This window comes from Sphaerodactylus townsendi, linkage group LG12 (assembly GCF_021028975.2).
Source record: "Sphaerodactylus townsendi isolate TG3544 linkage group LG12, MPM_Stown_v2.3, whole genome shotgun sequence".
Lineage (NCBI taxonomy): Eukaryota > Metazoa > Chordata > Lepidosauria > Squamata > Sphaerodactylidae > Sphaerodactylus > Sphaerodactylus townsendi.
The window spans coordinates 28,840,791-28,858,488 of record NC_059436.1 but is presented as its reverse complement, the minus strand read 5'-3'; the positions used below and the strand labels follow the sequence as shown (position 1 = coordinate 28,858,488).

General features: G+C 73.6%; 1 protein-coding gene across 1 annotated transcript in view; it reads left to right on the top strand.

The window, feature by feature from the left end:
* The window catches only part of PROM2 (prominin 2), a 66,088-nt gene that overhangs the window by 25,911 nt on the left and 22,479 nt on the right, over positions 1-17,698 (top strand). Inside the window, exons 7-11 of the mRNA XM_048512122.1 lie at positions 771-970; positions 2,928-3,002; positions 3,110-3,173; positions 5,320-5,479; positions 6,307-6,459. Of these exons, the coding sequence (XP_048368079.1) occupies positions 771-970; positions 2,928-3,002; positions 3,110-3,173; positions 5,320-5,479; positions 6,307-6,459 (652 nt within the window). The remainder of the gene's footprint in view (positions 1-770; positions 971-2,927; positions 3,003-3,109; positions 3,174-5,319; positions 5,480-6,306; positions 6,460-17,698) is intronic.

Here is a 17,698-nt window from a genome sequence, read left to right as displayed (position 1 = left end):
TGCTAAGAGACAACTATAATGCCACCCAACTAATATAATGGTCTGAACCCACTCTTCTCACAGACCATATATACCTTCATAAACCTTTCTAGATCAGGAAAGCCATATTTCGGATTTTGTGGAGGCAAAATTGGCCTTTGCTAAAAGCAAGGCTTTCTCAGGAGCTACCCTTGAGCTTTGGAACCCCTTCCCTAGGACAATTTGTTTGGGGACATCTTTAATAACTCTTCATAAATTGGGGAAAATGTGTATAGTTCCAGATAGCTTTTGATCAATAAAGTTAATTGGTTGTGTTGACCCTCGATTGCATCATGATTTTTTCCCTCTTTAATTCTCTAATGTTGACTTGTCATCTTTGTGTGCATTGATTATTTATAAAAATATTAATAATTAGTTCACCGCTTTCAAATATTGCTGAAATGTTGTAAATAATAGAAGGCAATGGCATCCATACCTCTGACTTTTGCTGTCTTGCATTATAGACTCATATCCCACAATACAAGCTGAAACAAATTAGTTTCTTCCTGTCCTCCATGATTAATTTCTGTTGCTTTTGGAAAGGTCGATGGCTGCAAGTAGGGATATTAATGTGCATTGACTACTTCCCAGAATGTTGAAATCATAATTACACTCACGTTCTGCAAACTGTGCCCTTAAAAATTAATTCAGACAGTGAGCAATGGTGGAGGGTGAGCTTACCAGTGTGGGGTCTCTTTTGCTTTGCACAGAATTCATAATACAGAGCAATGAGTGTGGATTTCTCTTTTAAGACCTACAGAACTCCCTGCACCATTTGCAGATTATCAAGAAGACTGTCCAGAGACTGACCGAGTACCAAGATGAGCTGGAATCTACACTGAGAGAGCGGAAGCAAAATATAATCTCTCTTCTGGAGGATTCACGCTGCAACTACTGTGATGGTGCCTTGAGCAGAGCCCAGGGCTTGGAACTGGGTGTGAACTACTACAACGTGAGTATATTAAAGGGCTCTATACTGGAGACTGCAGCTACAGGTCCTGGCCTTCTAAGAGAGATCCCTCACACATGGGTTGTTTGCCCAGACTAGGATGCAGCTGGGAAGGATGTTTTTTCTTGCTTCTCCTCAGCATATGTGGAAAACTGGGTTCAGTCATTGATATTCCTTTATCTAATATGCATATCTCAGGAGGTGTCCAGATTTGCAAGCTTGTCATGTTTCATTTTATAGAATCATAGAGGAGGAAGAGACCAGACGGACCATCCAGTCCAACCCCCTCCCATGCAGGAACACACAATCAAAGCACTCCTAATAGAATGGCCATCCAGCCTCTGTTTAAAAATCTCCAAAGACGACGACTCCACTACCCTCCGAAGCAGTATATTCCACTGTCAAATAGTCTGTATTCCCAGGAGTTTAGTTCACCCTCCATGTTTTTGGGCATAGCTACATGACATGTGGGTACTCAGAATTTCATTGGAACAGCAATGGTGTATGCATGTGTGGTCATATAACTCTTCCCCTTTGGAATGTATGTATGATTGTCCACATGGGGAAAGGTAGTAAAGGCCCAAACTGAAAGGATTAAGCAGCCCATCCCAAACACATCCTCACATCAACTTGCTTCCTGCCATTTCTGTAAAGATTTTTTTAAAACAACTTCAGGAAACAGTATCCTCCATTGTGCCTGATTTGGTCCCCCTCAATTGTTCTGGTTTTCTATCTGTATGACCTTCCTCCTTTTAGAATAGTAGTCAAGAGGAAGAGCAAATCTCTGTCCAGGCTAATAATTGTAGGACTTCTTTAAAGAAGTACAAACTTTTGTCCTCAACCACAACTGGTCATTGCATGTAATTTGGACATCAGCAGTAGCTCGCATACCCTAGTACAAGATGAAGAAGAGTTGGTTTTTATACCCCACTTTTCACCGCCTTTAAGAAGTCTCAGACAGGCACCTTGTGAGATATGTGGGGCTGAGAGAGTTCTGAGAGGAAATGTATCTAGCCCAAGGTCACCCAGCAGGCTTTATATACAGGAGCTGGGAAACGAATCCTGTTCAAATTAAATAAAATACAAAGCAGAGCCTGAGACAGTATAAATGTCAATAGCAAACAATACCCCTGTCTGGCTCTAATACAGGATTAAAAACTCAATTTTAATGAAAATATTTAAAACATATGTATCCTTAAACATGCGAACCATACATGTGGTGGACAACAACTATGAGTCTAGAACACAAATACACACATATACACACACATAAACACATCCCCTTCCCCAGATTAGAGTCTACTGGTCATGTGGAGGAGTGGGGAATCAAACCTGGTTCTCCAGATTAGAATTCACTGCTCTTACCACCATACCACATGGGCTTCTATCTAACCATCCATACATAAAAGGCAGGCTGAGTTTTCCCATGTTCCCCTCAGTTCAGGTAGCCCTCACTTTGATCCCCAGAAAGATCATTCCTGGGGTTGTGATAAATGCATAGATGAATAGTTGTATTAATTAGGGGGCTGAAGTCAGAAGGGACAAGGGAATGAAATTATTGCCTCCCCTCTGCTAGAGAGCAATTTCATCCCTTTGTCTCTCCCCGCTCCAGCCCTGCTCCCAGCTTGCAAAGTTAATCCTCCATGTGGAAATGCTCATTTCCTCCTTGGGAATGCTCTTTCCGATGGTCAGAAGGGACAGCAGGATCAACAAGGAATGCAGGAAAATTATGTTCTGTGTCTGGATACAGGCTGCCGGTCGGGATACCCAACTTTTTCTATGAGACTGACATTGCGGGAATCGCCTATGAAGCTCTGAGATTACCATCTTTCCTGAGGGTTGGGGAAACAAAATTACTATTCAGTCTCATGAATATGTTGATTAGTTTAAATATGCACATGTTAATTTTGTTCCATATGTCCACCCAGTAATGTTCTATAAAATATTTTTTCTCTCTCAGGTACCTTCAGTGGAAAGGGTTTTGAAGAATTTGCATGGACTTCCAAAAGCAAACTTTTCAGAAATGATTTACCAGGTAAGTATTTACAATACTGAAGGCAGAGAAGAAACTTCTACTCCCTCTTCAGTGAGATTCACATCTGGTCCAACTGGGGATGTAAAAATTGGTTTCTGTACTTCTAGGCCAACCACAGTTTCAACTCTTTCCCAGAACGAGTGTCAGTGAAGATGGCTAATGTTGTCCAAGGTGAGTCAAACACTTTTAGAGTTACACATTGATTGCAGGTCCAGATTTTGCAGATAGAGAAATTTATGTAGGCATAGCTTAACTGAATTGGGGCTTGGCTCTCATATCTATTTTTAGCATCAGTGCTCTCCCCAGAACATGTGAAAAGGTTTTTAAGATAAGTGAACACGTTTCAGCATTTCCTTTCCTTTTAAGTAAAAGGAAAAGTATCCATGTGCTTACGATTACTGGGAAAGGCTTCCAGATCTGCATTGTGCCTTCTCAGCAGGTTTGAGCAGAACTGTGAAGAAGAAGGAGGAGGAGGAGAAGAAGAAGAGTTGGATTTATATCCCTTCTTTCTCTCCTGTAGGAGACTCAAATAGGCTTACAAACTCCTTTCTTTTCCCCCCTCACAACAATCACCCTGTCAGGTAGATGGGGCTGAGAGAGCTCAGAAGAACTGTGACTAGCCCAAGGTCACCCAGCTGGCGTGTGTTGGAGTGTACAGGCTAATCTGAATTCCCCAGATAAGCCTCCACAGTTCAAGCGGCAGAGTGGGGAATCAAACCCGGTTCCTCCAGATTAGAGTACACCTGCTCTTAACCACTATGCCACTGCTGCTCCTGTGCATAGTCTATGAATTATACTAATGTGTAGAATTCTATACTTACACTAAATTCTGGTACTTTCTGTTCTATTCCTGAAACTAGTGGCTTTCAAACTTTCTGCCTTTAGGAATTGATATATTCAGTGACTTTGGGCTTTTCCACATGTTCCTTTTAGTTTCTTGTGTGTTCCTGTTGCTTTTTGTGGGGAGTGTTTCTGCTCTGCACATGTTTTGCTCTTTCTTGTGGTCAATATGATGTTTACATGTCTCTATTTTTTGCACCAAAACCTGCAATTTACATCTGTGGGGAGGTATGCTGGACATAAAGTGATGTCATATCATATTGACCACTAGAGGGAGCAAAACACACTAGGAACAGATTGCCATCCCCACTCCCCAACAAAGCAACAGGAATACACAAAATAGGAGAAGAAGAATGTGGAAAGGTCCTTTGTCTAGCAAGATGGCATAAGTCCAAGGCCCTGGGCACTGCATTCCCAGCAGCAAAGTCCGGGTGAAAGTTGACTAATGTTGACTCCACCCCCGGAATGCTTCCACCATGCTCACACTGCACCGAGGGGGCCAGCTGTGGCACAGGAGCACTGATGCAGCATGCCGAGTCGAGGTGTCCTGGAGGGCTGTGGCATCTGACGACCGGCATATTTTCTCCTCTGTTGGTGTAAGTGCCCCAGGGAGCGCAGGCCTGCTCTGCCTCCACAAGTCTACTCCCTCCCCCCACCCTGGATTGGGCTGTTAGTGACTCATATTAGTTGCTTGCTACACTGACAGATGATAAAAGCATGCCAGATAATGACAAGAACACTGAATATTTATTAAGCACCTACTGGAACATAAAAAGCTGCTTTATACAGAGTTGGTCCATCTAGTTCTGCCACTTTGCTTCAGCTGGCAGCGGCTTTTCTGGTTCTCAGAATGACCTTTCCCAAAAATTTCCAACATGATGCCTGCCAGTGTGGTTCCTAGTGCCTTACTCCCCAAAGCAAAGTCCCAGTTCTGGCTCTCCTGTATCTTACAGGCTTCAGAAGAACTCAGCAAGCACCATTTTTCTATCTGTAGGGTGTACCCGTTTTTAGACAAGTGTCTCCACCACAGAAATTTTTTTGGCTTGGAACTTTTTAACATTTTGTACCCCCATGGCAGCCATTTTTTGGTTGGCCGTACACTCCTCCCCAGCAACCATTGGGGGGGGGGGGGTACACACAACTTATTCTCAAAATTCAGATGTGTCCATATGCTCAGAAAAGTTGGGAATTCCTGGTTGTTCTTAAGACTTGCTGCTCCATTTCTCTTTTTAAAAAATGAAGATGGCAGGGACTCAACTGATGACTACTTGATGCACTGTGTGTTTTTCTGTCCTGAGCTAGCCACTGAACTTTGGAAAAATAACTAGACATGGTCCATGTTTACAAGCTTGCAATGTTAAGAAGGCATGACATCTGAGGAAGGTATGGGTGGGAGGAAGAGAAACATCACAAACCAATGAGTAAAAGGTGAATTAGCCATAATGCCTGTCTCTCCTGTTTGATGTTTACCTTGCAGACCTAAAGAAAGAAATGGATAAGGCTACGAAGAAAGTTCAATCTATTGCAGACAGCTTTCCAATTTCACATCATACTCGTCCCATATATGATACTCTGGTGAAGGCAGAGAATATGAGTCACGCTTACTTCAAGGAGGTGAAGCGTTACGAAAGATACAGGTAGAATTGACCACCTCTGAGACTTTGCGCTCATTGATCTGGACCTCAGGTGTTGGCATGTTACCTGCAAAATGCAGCTTCCTGGACACAAAATTCACTGTGCAAGCCACAGTCTGTAAGCTGACTGTTTTTGTTGAAGCTTGTTCAACAACGCTAGCTCTGACAGAACATGGAGTTTTTGTTAGTAGTGTGGAAGGGGAAAAGGTATATGGAGACTGGATGGGCTGCACATGTAAAGCAAATGTGTTAGATTTTGACCTTCATCTGAACTTTGCCAATCCCAAATGAATTTAATGCATGTCAGAACAGTGATGTGGGCCCTTCATTTTTGGACATAATCCCAGTGAATACTGACAGGTCCCATAAAGTAACTGTTACCATTCGCTGATATGCCTCAGAGTTTTTAAACGTTCACAGGATTTTCCCAGGATAATCAGCATCACCTGTGACATTCACCAGATGTCAGACATTCACTGAATCATAACATTTTCTAAACTCATTCATCTTACAAATGACGGAAATAAGGAAATTCCTACCATTGTACTCCCATTCGGCAACATCTTTTCATTCAAACTGGTCAGACAGCAGCCAAAAAAGCAAAAAACTCCACAAGGCCATTTTCAGGTCAGGGAAAACGGGCTCAGGGAAAGGCTTAAACCTTCTGGCCCTGATCCCAGTCAGCGACTCATACCTCAGCTTTGAAGAAACCTACTTGGGAACTCATTCATAGAACTCCCATATAGTATAACACTTTAGATAGAACTCCCATATAGCATCTAGCCGCAAATATTGCTAATGATTTCCTATTCTGTTTGTGTTATTCTTAGGTGGATTGCAGGTGTTGTTGCGTGCACTGTTGTACTACTGATAGTTATCTGCAATATCCTTGGGCTTTCCTTTGGGACTTATGGTCTGACTGTGCGAGAGGATCCTGGCGATTACGAAAGAAGAGGAGAAGCTGGAGCCAAGATGCTCATTACGTAAGACTTCCTATATGTGTCTGAGTCTGGAAGCTATTAGTGTAGGGCAGTGGTTCCCAAAGTCTGTTCTAGAAGAACCCTGGCAGTTCTAAGAAGCTTATCAGGGATCTTGAATAAGATCATTCATGGGAGAGAGGAAACCTACTCAGCCTACATAGGGGACTTAGTGTTACCATCAAGAACTTCTGGCTAAGGTGTTCAAGGATGCAGCTTGAGATTCCTCTGAAAATTCTAGCATGGTTCCAAGTCAGGCATTATTTACCATGAGTATATCAGCCCATAAATACTATTTGGTCTGCTTTCAACATTTAAGCTTGTTTTTAATAAGTGATGGGTCTAGTTCACACAATCTGACCATCATATGTCCAGCGATTGAAAGTGTGAACTCAGTTGCAGTGGAGGCAACATGGAAAATCTGTTCGCAATGTGATGTCTGTGCCCATCCTTGCATGTAATTACTTAATGTGGCAGTCATCAAGTGACATACAAGCATGTATAAACTGGCTCCTAGACTGAGAGGTCCCCCCCCCCCCCCCGCCCCCCCCCCCCCCCCCGCCGGCTCGCGGCCCCCCCCCCCCCCCCCCACCCCCCCCCCCCCCGGCCCCCCCCCCCCCCCGCCCCCCCCCCCCCCCCCCCCCCCCCCCCCCCGCCCCCCCCCCCCCCCTCCCCCCCCCCCCCCCCCTCTCTCCTCTCCCCCCCCCCCCCCCACCCCCCCCCCCCCCCTCCCCCCCCCCCCCCCACCCCCCCCCCCCCCCACCCCCCCCCCCCCCCACCCCCCCCCCCCCCCACCCCCCCCCCCCCCCACCCCCCCCCCCCCCCACCCCCCCCCCCCCCCACCCCCCCCCCCCCCCACCCCCCCCCCCCCCCACCCCCCCCCCCCCCCACCCCCCCCCCCCCCCACCCCCCCCCCCCCCCACCCCCCCCCCCCCCCACCCCCCCCCCCCCCCACCCCCCCCCCCCCCCACCCCCCCCCCCCCCCACCCCCCCCCCCCCCCACCCCCCCCCCCCCCCACCCCCCCCCCCCCCCACCCCCCCCCCCCCCCACCCCCCCCCCCCCCCACCCCCCCCCCCCCCCACCCCCCCCCCCCCCCACCCCCCCCCCCCCCCACCCCCCCCCCCCCCCACCCCCCCCCCCCCCCACCCCCCCCCCCCCCCACCCCCCCCCCCCCCCACCCCCCCCCCCCCCCACCCCCCCCCCCCCCCACCCCCCCCCCCCCCCACCCCCCCCCCCCCCCACCCCCCCCCCCCCCCACCCCCCCCCCCCCCCACCCCCCCCCCCCCCCACCCCCCCCCCCCCCCACCCCCCCCCCCCCCCACCCCCCCCCCCCCCCACCCCCCCCCCCCCCCACCCCCCCCCCCCCCCACCCCCCCCCCCCCCCACCCCCCCCCCCCCCCACCCCCCCCCCCCCCCACCCCCCCCCCCCCCCACCCCCCCCCCCCCCCACCCCCCCCCCCCCCCACCCCCCCCCCCCCCCACCCCCCCCCCCCCCCACCCCCCCCCCCCCCCACCCCCCCCCCCCCCCACCCCCCCCCCCCCCCACCCCCCCCCCCCCCCACCCCCCCCCCCCCCCACCCCCCCCCCCCCCCACCCCCCCCCCCCCCCACCCCCCCCCCCCCCCACCCCCCCCCCCCCCCACCCCCCCCCCCCCCCACCCCCCCCCCCCCCCACCCCCCCCCCCCCCCACCCCCCCCCCCCCCCACCCCCCCCCCCCCCCACCCCCCCCCCCCCCCACCCCCCCCCCCCCCCACCCCCCCCCCCCCCCACCCCCCCCCCCCCCCACCCCCCCCCCCCCCCACCCCCCCCCCCCCCCACCCCCCCCCCCCCCCACCCCCCCCCCCCCCCACCCCCCCCCCCCCCCACCCCCCCCCCCCCCCACCCCCCCCCCCCCCCACCCCCCCCCCCCCCCACCCCCCCCCCCCCCCACCCCCCCCCCCCCCCACCCCCCCCCCCCCCCACCCCCCCCCCCCCCCACCCCCCCCCCCCCCCACCCCCCCCCCCCCCCACCCCCCCCCCCCCCCACCCCCCCCCCCCCCCACCCCCCCCCCCCCCCACCCCCCCCCCCCCCCACCCCCCCCCCCCCCCACCCCCCCCCCCCCCCACCCCCCCCCCCCCCCACCCCCCCCCCCCCCCACCCCCCCCCCCCCCCACCCCCCCCCCCCCCCACCCCCCCCCCCCCCCACCCCCCCCCCCCCCCACCCCCCCCCCCCCCCACCCCCCCCCCCCCCCACCCCCCCCCCCCCCCACCCCCCCCCCCCCCCACCCCCCCCCCCCCCCACCCCCCCCCCCCCCCACCCCCCCCCCCCCCCACCCCCCCCCCCCCCCACCCCCCCCCCCCCCCACCCCCCCCCCCCCCCACCCCCCCCCCCCCCCACCCCCCCCCCCCCCCACCCCCCCCCCCCCCCACCCCCCCCCCCCCCCACCCCCCCCCCCCCCCACCCCCCCCCCCCCCCACCCCCCCCCCCCCCCACCCCCCCCCCCCCCCACCCCCCCCCCCCCCCACCCCCCCCCCCCCCCACCCCCCCCCCCCCCCACCCCCCCCCCCCCCCACCCCCCCCCCCCCCCACCCCCCCCCCCCCCCACCCCCCCCCCCCCCCACCCCCCCCCCCCCCCACCCCCCCCCCCCCCCACCCCCCCCCCCCCCCACCCCCCCCCCCCCCCACCCCCCCCCCCCCCCACCCCCCCCCCCCCCCACCCCCCCCCCCCCCCACCCCCCCCCCCCCCCACCCCCCCCCCCCCCCACCCCCCCCCCCCCCCACCCCCCCCCCCCCCCACCCCCCCCCCCCCCCACCCCCCCCCCCCCCCACCCCCCCCCCCCCCCACCCCCCCCCCCCCCCACCCCCCCCCCCCCCCACCCCCCCCCCCCCCCACCCCCCCCCCCCCCCACCCCCCCCCCCCCCCACCCCCCCCCCCCCCCACCCCCCCCCCCCCCCACCCCCCCCCCCCCCCACCCCCCCCCCCCCCCACCCCCCCCCCCCCCCACCCCCCCCCCCCCCCACCCCCCCCCCCCCCCACCCCCCCCCCCCCCCACCCCCCCCCCCCCCCACCCCCCCCCCCCCCCACCCCCCCCCCCCCCCACCCCCCCCCCCCCCCACCCCCCCCCCCCCCCACCCCCCCCCCCCCCCACCCCCCCCCCCCCCCACCCCCCCCCCCCCCCACCCCCCCCCCCCCCCACCCCCCCCCCCCCCCACCCCCCCCCCCCCCCACCCCCCCCCCCCCCCACCCCCCCCCCCCCCCACCCCCCCCCCCCCCCACCCCCCCCCCCCCCCACCCCCCCCCCCCCCCACCCCCCCCCCCCCCCACCCCCCCCCCCCCCCACCCCCCCCCCCCCCCACCCCCCCCCCCCCCCACCCCCCCCCCCCCCCACCCCCCCCCCCCCCCACCCCCCCCCCCCCCCACCCCCCCCCCCCCCCACCCCCCCCCCCCCCCACCCCCCCCCCCCCCCACCCCCCCCCCCCCCCACCCCCCCCCCCCCCCACCCCCCCCCCCCCCCACCCCCCCCCCCCCCCACCCCCCCCCCCCCCCACCCCCCCCCCCCCCCACCCCCCCCCCCCCCCACCCCCCCCCCCCCCCACCCCCCCCCCCCCCCACCCCCCCCCCCCCCCACCCCCCCCCCCCCCCACCCCCCCCCCCCCCCACCCCCCCCCCCCCCCACCCCCCCCCCCCCCCACCCCCCCCCCCCCCCACCCCCCCCCCCCCCCACCCCCCCCCCCCCCCACCCCCCCCCCCCCCCACCCCCCCCCCCCCCCACCCCCCCCCCCCCCCACCCCCCCCCCCCCCCACCCCCCCCCCCCCCCACCCCCCCCCCCCCCCACCCCCCCCCCCCCCCACCCCCCCCCCCCCCCACCCCCCCCCCCCCCCACCCCCCCCCCCCCCCACCCCCCCCCCCCCCCACCCCCCCCCCCCCCCACCCCCCCCCCCCCCCACCCCCCCCCCCCCCCACCCCCCCCCCCCCCCACCCCCCCCCCCCCCCACCCCCCCCCCCCCCCACCCCCCCCCCCCCCCACCCCCCCCCCCCCCCACCCCCCCCCCCCCCCACCCCCCCCCCCCCCCACCCCCCCCCCCCCCCACCCCCCCCCCCCCCCACCCCCCCCCCCCCCCACCCCCCCCCCCCCCCACCCCCCCCCCCCCCCACCCCCCCCCCCCCCCACCCCCCCCCCCCCCCACCCCCCCCCCCCCCCACCCCCCCCCCCCCCCACCCCCCCCCCCCCCCACCCCCCCCCCCCCCCACCCCCCCCCCCCCCCACCCCCCCCCCCCCCCACCCCCCCCCCCCCCCACCCCCCCCCCCCCCCACCCCCCCCCCCCCCCACCCCCCCCCCCCCCCACCCCCCCCCCCCCCCACCCCCCCCCCCCCCCACCCCCCCCCCCCCCCACCCCCCCCCCCCCCCACCCCCCCCCCCCCCCACCCCCCCCCCCCCCCACCCCCCCCCCCCCCCACCCCCCCCCCCCCCCACCCCCCCCCCCCCCCACCCCCCCCCCCCCCCACCCCCCCCCCCCCCCACCCCCCCCCCCCCCCACCCCCCCCCCCCCCCACCCCCCCCCCCCCCCACCCCCCCCCCCCCCCACCCCCCCCCCCCCCCACCCCCCCCCCCCCCCACCCCCCCCCCCCCCCACCCCCCCCCCCCCCCACCCCCCCCCCCCCCCACCCCCCCCCCCCCCCACCCCCCCCCCCCCCCACCCCCCCCCCCCCCCACCCCCCCCCCCCCCCACCCCCCCCCCCCCCCACCCCCCCCCCCCCCCACCCCCCCCCCCCCCCACCCCCCCCCCCCCCCACCCCCCCCCCCCCCCACCCCCCCCCCCCCCCACCCCCCCCCCCCCCCACCCCCCCCCCCCCCCACCCCCCCCCCCCCCCACCCCCCCCCCCCCCCACCCCCCCCCCCCCCCACCCCCCCCCCCCCCCACCCCCCCCCCCCCCCACCCCCCCCCCCCCCCACCCCCCCCCCCCCCCACCCCCCCCCCCCCCCACCCCCCCCCCCCCCCACCCCCCCCCCCCCCCACCCCCCCCCCCCCCCACCCCCCCCCCCCCCCACCCCCCCCCCCCCCCACCCCCCCCCCCCCCCACCCCCCCCCCCCCCCACCCCCCCCCCCCCCCACCCCCCCCCCCCCCCACCCCCCCCCCCCCCCACCCCCCCCCCCCCCCACCCCCCCCCCCCCCCACCCCCCCCCCCCCCCACCCCCCCCCCCCCCCACCCCCCCCCCCCCCCACCCCCCCCCCCCCCCACCCCCCCCCCCCCCCACCCCCCCCCCCCCCCACCCCCCCCCCCCCCCACCCCCCCCCCCCCCCACCCCCCCCCCCCCCCACCCCCCCCCCCCCCCACCCCCCCCCCCCCCCACCCCCCCCCCCCCCCACCCCCCCCCCCCCCCACCCCCCCCCCCCCCCACCCCCCCCCCCCCCCACCCCCCCCCCCCCCCACCCCCCCCCCCCCCCACCCCCCCCCCCCCCCACCCCCCCCCCCCCCCACCCCCCCCCCCCCCCACCCCCCCCCCCCCCCACCCCCCCCCCCCCCCACCCCCCCCCCCCCCCACCCCCCCCCCCCCCCACCCCCCCCCCCCCCCACCCCCCCCCCCCCCCACCCCCCCCCCCCCCCACCCCCCCCCCCCCCCACCCCCCCCCCCCCCCACCCCCCCCCCCCCCCACCCCCCCCCCCCCCCACCCCCCCCCCCCCCCACCCCCCCCCCCCCCCACCCCCCCCCCCCCCCACCCCCCCCCCCCCCCACCCCCCCCCCCCCCCACCCCCCCCCCCCCCCACCCCCCCCCCCCCCCACCCCCCCCCCCCCCCACCCCCCCCCCCCCCCACCCCCCCCCCCCCCCACCCCCCCCCCCCCCCACCCCCCCCCCCCCCCACCCCCCCCCCCCCCCACCCCCCCCCCCCCCCACCCCCCCCCCCCCCCACCCCCCCCCCCCCCCACCCCCCCCCCCCCCCACCCCCCCCCCCCCCCACCCCCCCCCCCCCCCACCCCCCCCCCCCCCCACCCCCCCCCCCCCCCACCCCCCCCCCCCCCCACCCCCCCCCCCCCCCACCCCCCCCCCCCCCCACCCCCCCCCCCCCCCACCCCCCCCCCCCCCCACCCCCCCCCCCCCCCACCCCCCCCCCCCCCCACCCCCCCCCCCCCCCACCCCCCCCCCCCCCCACCCCCCCCCCCCCCCACCCCCCCCCCCCCCCACCCCCCCCCCCCCCCACCCCCCCCCCCCCCCACCCCCCCCCCCCCCCACCCCCCCCCCCCCCCACCCCCCCCCCCCCCCACCCCCCCCCCCCCCCACCCCCCCCCCCCCCCACCCCCCCCCCCCCCCACCCCCCCCCCCCCCCACCCCCCCCCCCCCCCACCCCCCCCCCCCCCCACCCCCCCCCCCCCCCACCCCCCCCCCCCCCCACCCCCCCCCCCCCCCACCCCCCCCCCCCCCCACCCCCCCCCCCCCCCACCCCCCCCCCCCCCCACCCCCCCCCCCCCCCACCCCCCCCCCCCCCCACCCCCCCCCCCCCCCACCCCCCCCCCCCCCCACCCCCCCCCCCCCCCACCCCCCCCCCCCCCCACCCCCCCCCCCCCCCACCCCCCCCCCCCCCCACCCCCCCCCCCCCCCACCCCCCCCCCCCCCCACCCCCCCCCCCCCCCACCCCCCCCCCCCCCCACCCCCCCCCCCCCCCACCCCCCCCCCCCCCCACCCCCCCCCCCCCCCACCCCCCCCCCCCCCCACCCCCCCCCCCCCCCACCCCCCCCCCCCCCCACCCCCCCCCCCCCCCACCCCCCCCCCCCCCCACCCCCCCCCCCCCCCACCCCCCCCCCCCCCCACCCCCCCCCCCCCCCACCCCCCCCCCCCCCCACCCCCCCCCCCCCCCACCCCCCCCCCCCCCCACCCCCCCCCCCCCCCACCCCCCCCCCCCCCCACCCCCCCCCCCCCCCACCCCCCCCCCCCCCCACCCCCCCCCCCCCCCACCCCCCCCCCCCCCCACCCCCCCCCCCCCCCACCCCCCCCCCCCCCCACCCCCCCCCCCCCCCACCCCCCCCCCCCCCCACCCCCCCCCCCCCCCACCCCCCCCCCCCCCCACCCCCCCCCCCCCCCACCCCCCCCCCCCCCCACCCCCCCCCCCCCCCACCCCCCCCCCCCCCCACCCCCCCCCCCCCCCACCCCCCCCCCCCCCCACCCCCCCCCCCCCCCACCCCCCCCCCCCCCCACCCCCCCCCCCCCCCACCCCCCCCCCCCCCCACCCCCCCCCCCCCCCACCCCCCCCCCCCCCCACCCCCCCCCCCCCCCACCCCCCCCCCCCCCCACCCCCCCCCCCCCCCACCCCCCCCCCCCCCCACCCCCCCCCCCCCCCACCCCCCCCCCCCCCCACCCCCCCCCCCCCCCACCCCCCCCCCCCCCCACCCCCCCCCCCCCCCACCCCCCCCCCCCCCCACCCCCCCCCCCCCCCACCCCCCCCCCCCCCCACCCCCCCCCCCCCCCACCCCCCCCCCCCCCCACCCCCCCCCCCCCCCACCCCCCCCCCCCCCCACCCCCCCCCCCCCCCACCCCCCCCCCCCCCCACCCCCCCCCCCCCCCACCCCCCCCCCCCCCCACCCCCCCCCCCCCCCACCCCCCCCCCCCCCCACCCCCCCCCCCCCCCACCCCCCCCCCCCCCCACCCCCCCCCCCCCCCACCCCCCCCCCCCCCCACCCCCCCCCCCCCCCACCCCCCCCCCCCCCCACCCCCCCCCCCCCCCACCCCCCCCCCCCCCCACCCCCCCCCCCCCCCACCCCCCCCCCCCCCCACCCCCCCCCCCCCCCACCCCCCCCCCCCCCCACCCCCCCCCCCCCCCACCCCCCCCCCCCCCCACCCCCCCCCCCCCCCACCCCCCCCCCCCCCCACCCCCCCCCCCCCCCACCCCCCCCCCCCCCCACCCCCCCCCCCCCCCACCCCCCCCCCCCCCCACCCCCCCCCCCCCCCACCCCCCCCCCCCCCCACCCCCCCCCCCCCCCACCCCCCCCCCCCCCCACCCCCCCCCCCCCCCACCCCCCCCCCCCCCCACCCCCCCCCCCCCCCACCCCCCCCCCCCCCCACCCCCCCCCCCCCCCACCCCCCCCCCCCCCCACCCCCCCCCCCCCCCACCCCCCCCCCCCCCCACCCCCCCCCCCCCCCACCCCCCCCCCCCCCCACCCCCCCCCCCCCCCACCCCCCCCCCCCCCCACCCCCCCCCCCCCCCACCCCCCCCCCCCCCCACCCCCCCCCCCCCCCACCCCCCCCCCCCCCCACCCCCCCCCCCCCCCACCCCCCCCCCCCCCCACCCCCCCCCCCCCCCACCCCCCCCCCCCCCCACCCCCCCCCCCCCCCACCCCCCCCCCCCCCCACCCCCCCCCCCCCCCACCCCCCCCCCCCCCCACCCCCCCCCCCCCCCACCCCCCCCCCCCCCCACCCCCCCCCCCCCCCACCCCCCCCCCCCCCCACCCCCCCCCCCCCCCACCCCCCCCCCCCCCCACCCCCCCCCCCCCCCACCCCCCCCCCCCCCCACCCCCCCCCCCCCCCACCCCCCCCCCCCCCCACCCCCCCCCCCCCCCACCCCCCCCCCCCCCCACCCCCCCCCCCCCCCACCCCCCCCCCCCCCCACCCCCCCCCCCCCCCACCCCCCCCCCCCCCCACCCCCCCCCCCCCCCACCCCCCCCCCCCCCCACCCCCCCCCCCCCCCACCCCCCCCCCCCCCCACCCCCCCCCCCCCCCACCCCCCCCCCCCCCCACCCCCCCCCCCCCCCACCCCCCCCCCCCCCCACCCCCCCCCCCCCCCACCCCCCCCCCCCCCCACCCCCCCCCCCCCCCACCCCCCCCCCCCCCCACCCCCCCCCCCCCCCACCCCCCCCCCCCCCCACCCCCCCCCCCCCCCACCCCCCCCCCCCCCCACCCCCCCCCCCCCCCACCCCCCCCCCCCCCCACCCCCCCCCCCCCCCACCCCCCCCCCCCCCCACCCCCCCCCCCCCCCACCCCCCCCCCCCCCCACCCCCCCCCCCCCCCACCCCCCCCCCCCCCCACCCCCCCCCCCCCCCACCCCCCCCCCCCCCCACCCCCCCCCCCCCCCACCCCCCCCCCCCCCCACCCCCCCCCCCCCCCACCCCCCCCCCCCCCCACCCCCCCCCCCCCCCACCCCCCCCCCCCCCCACCCCCCCCCCCCCCCACCCCCCCCCCCCCCCACCCCCCCCCCCCCCCACCCCCCCCCCCCCCCACCCCCCCCCCCCCCCACCCCCCCCCCCCCCCACCCCCCCCCCCCCCCACCCCCCCCCCCCCCCACCCCCCCCCCCCCCCACCCCCCCCCCCCCCCACCCCCCCCCCCCCCCACCCCCCCCCCCCCCCACCCCCCCCCCCCCCCACCCCCCCCCCCCCCCACCCCCCCCCCCCCCCACCCCCCCCCCCCCCCACCCCCCCCCCCCCCCACCCCCCCCCCCCCCCACCCCCCCCCCCCCCCACCCCCCCCCCCCCCCACCCCCCCCCCCCCCCACCCCCCCCCCCCCCCACCCCCCCCCCCCCCCACCCCCCCCCCCCCCCACCCCCCCCCCCCCCCACCCCCCCCCCCCCCCACCCCCCCCCCCCCCCACCCCCCCCCCCCCCCACCCCCCCCCCCCCCCACCCCCCCCCCCCCCCACCCCCCCCCCCCCCCACCCCCCCCCCCCCCCACCCCCCCCCCCCCCCACCCCCCCCCCCCCCCACCCCCCCCCCCCCCCACCCCCCCCCCCCCCCACCCCCCCCCCCCCCCACCCCCCCCCCCCCCCACCCCCCCCCCCCCCCACCCCCCCCCCCCCCCACCCCCCCCCCCCCCCACCCCCCCCCCCCCCCACCCCCCCCCCCCCCCACCCCCCCCCCCCCCCACCCCCCCCCCCCCCCACCCCCCCCCCCCCCCACCCCCCCCCCCCCCCACCCCCCCCCCCCCCCACCCCCCCCCCCCCCCACCCCCCCCCCCCCCCACCCCCCCCCCCCCCCACCCCCCCCCCCCCCCACCCCCCCCCCCCCCCACCCCCCCCCCCCCCCACCCCCCCCCCCCCCCACCCCCCCCCCCCCCCACCCCCCCCCCCCCCCACCCCCCCCCCCCCCCACCCCCCCCCCCCCCCACCCCCCCCCCCCCCCACCCCCCCCCCCCCCCACCCCCCCCCCCCCCCACCCCCCCCCCCCCCCACCCCCCCCCCCCCCCACCCCCCCCCCCCCCCACCCCCCCCCCCCCCCACCCCCCCCCCCCCCCACCCCCCCCCCCCCCCACCCCCCCCCCCCCCCACCCCCCCCCCCCCCCACCCCCCCCCCCCCCCACCCCCCCCCCCCCCCACCCCCCCCCCCCCCCACCCCCCCCCCCCCCCACCCCCCCCCCCCCCCACCCCCCCCCCCCCCCACCCCCCCCCCCCCCCACCCCCCCCCCCCCCCACCCCCCCCCCCCCCCACCCCCCCCCCCCCCCACCCCCCCCCCCCCCCACCCCCCCCCCCCCCCACCCCCCCCCCCCCCCACCCCCCCCCCCCCCCACCCCCCCCCCCCCCCACCCCCCCCCCCCCCCACCCCCCCCCCCCCCCACCCCCCCCCCCCCCCACCCCCCCCCCCCCCCACCCCCCCCCCCCCCCACCCCCCCCCCCCCCCACCCCCCCCCCCCCCCACCCCCCCCCCCCCCCACCCCCCCCCCCCCCCACCCCCCCCCCCCCCCACCCCCCCCCCCCCCCACCCCCCCCCCCCCCCACCCCCCCCCCCCCCCACCCCCCCCCCCCCCCACCCCCCCCCCCCCCCACCCCCCCCCCCCCCCACCCCCCCCCCCCCCCACCCCCCCCCCCCCCCACCCCCCCCCCCCCCCACCCCCCCCCCCCCCCACCCCCCCCCCCCCCCACCCCCCCCCCCCCCCACCCCCCCCCCCCCCCACCCCCCCCCCCCCCCACCCCCCCCCCCCCCCACCCCCCCCCCCCCCCACCCCCCCCCCCCCCCACCCCCCCCCCCCCCCACCCCCCCCCCCCCCCACCCCCCCCCCCCCCCACCCCCCCCCCCCCCCACCCCCCCCCCCCCCCACCCCCCCCCCCCCCCACCCCCCCCCCCCCCCACCCCCCCCCCCCCCCACCCCCCCCCCCCCCCACCCCCCCCCCCCCCCACCCCCCCCCCCCCCCACCCCCCCCCCCCCCCACCCCCCCCCCCCCCCACCCCCCCCCCCCCCCACCCCCCCCCCCCCCCACCCCCCCCCCCCCCCACCCCCCCCCCCCCCCACCCCCCCCCCCCCCCACCCCCCCCCCCCCCCACCCCCCCCCCCCCCCACCC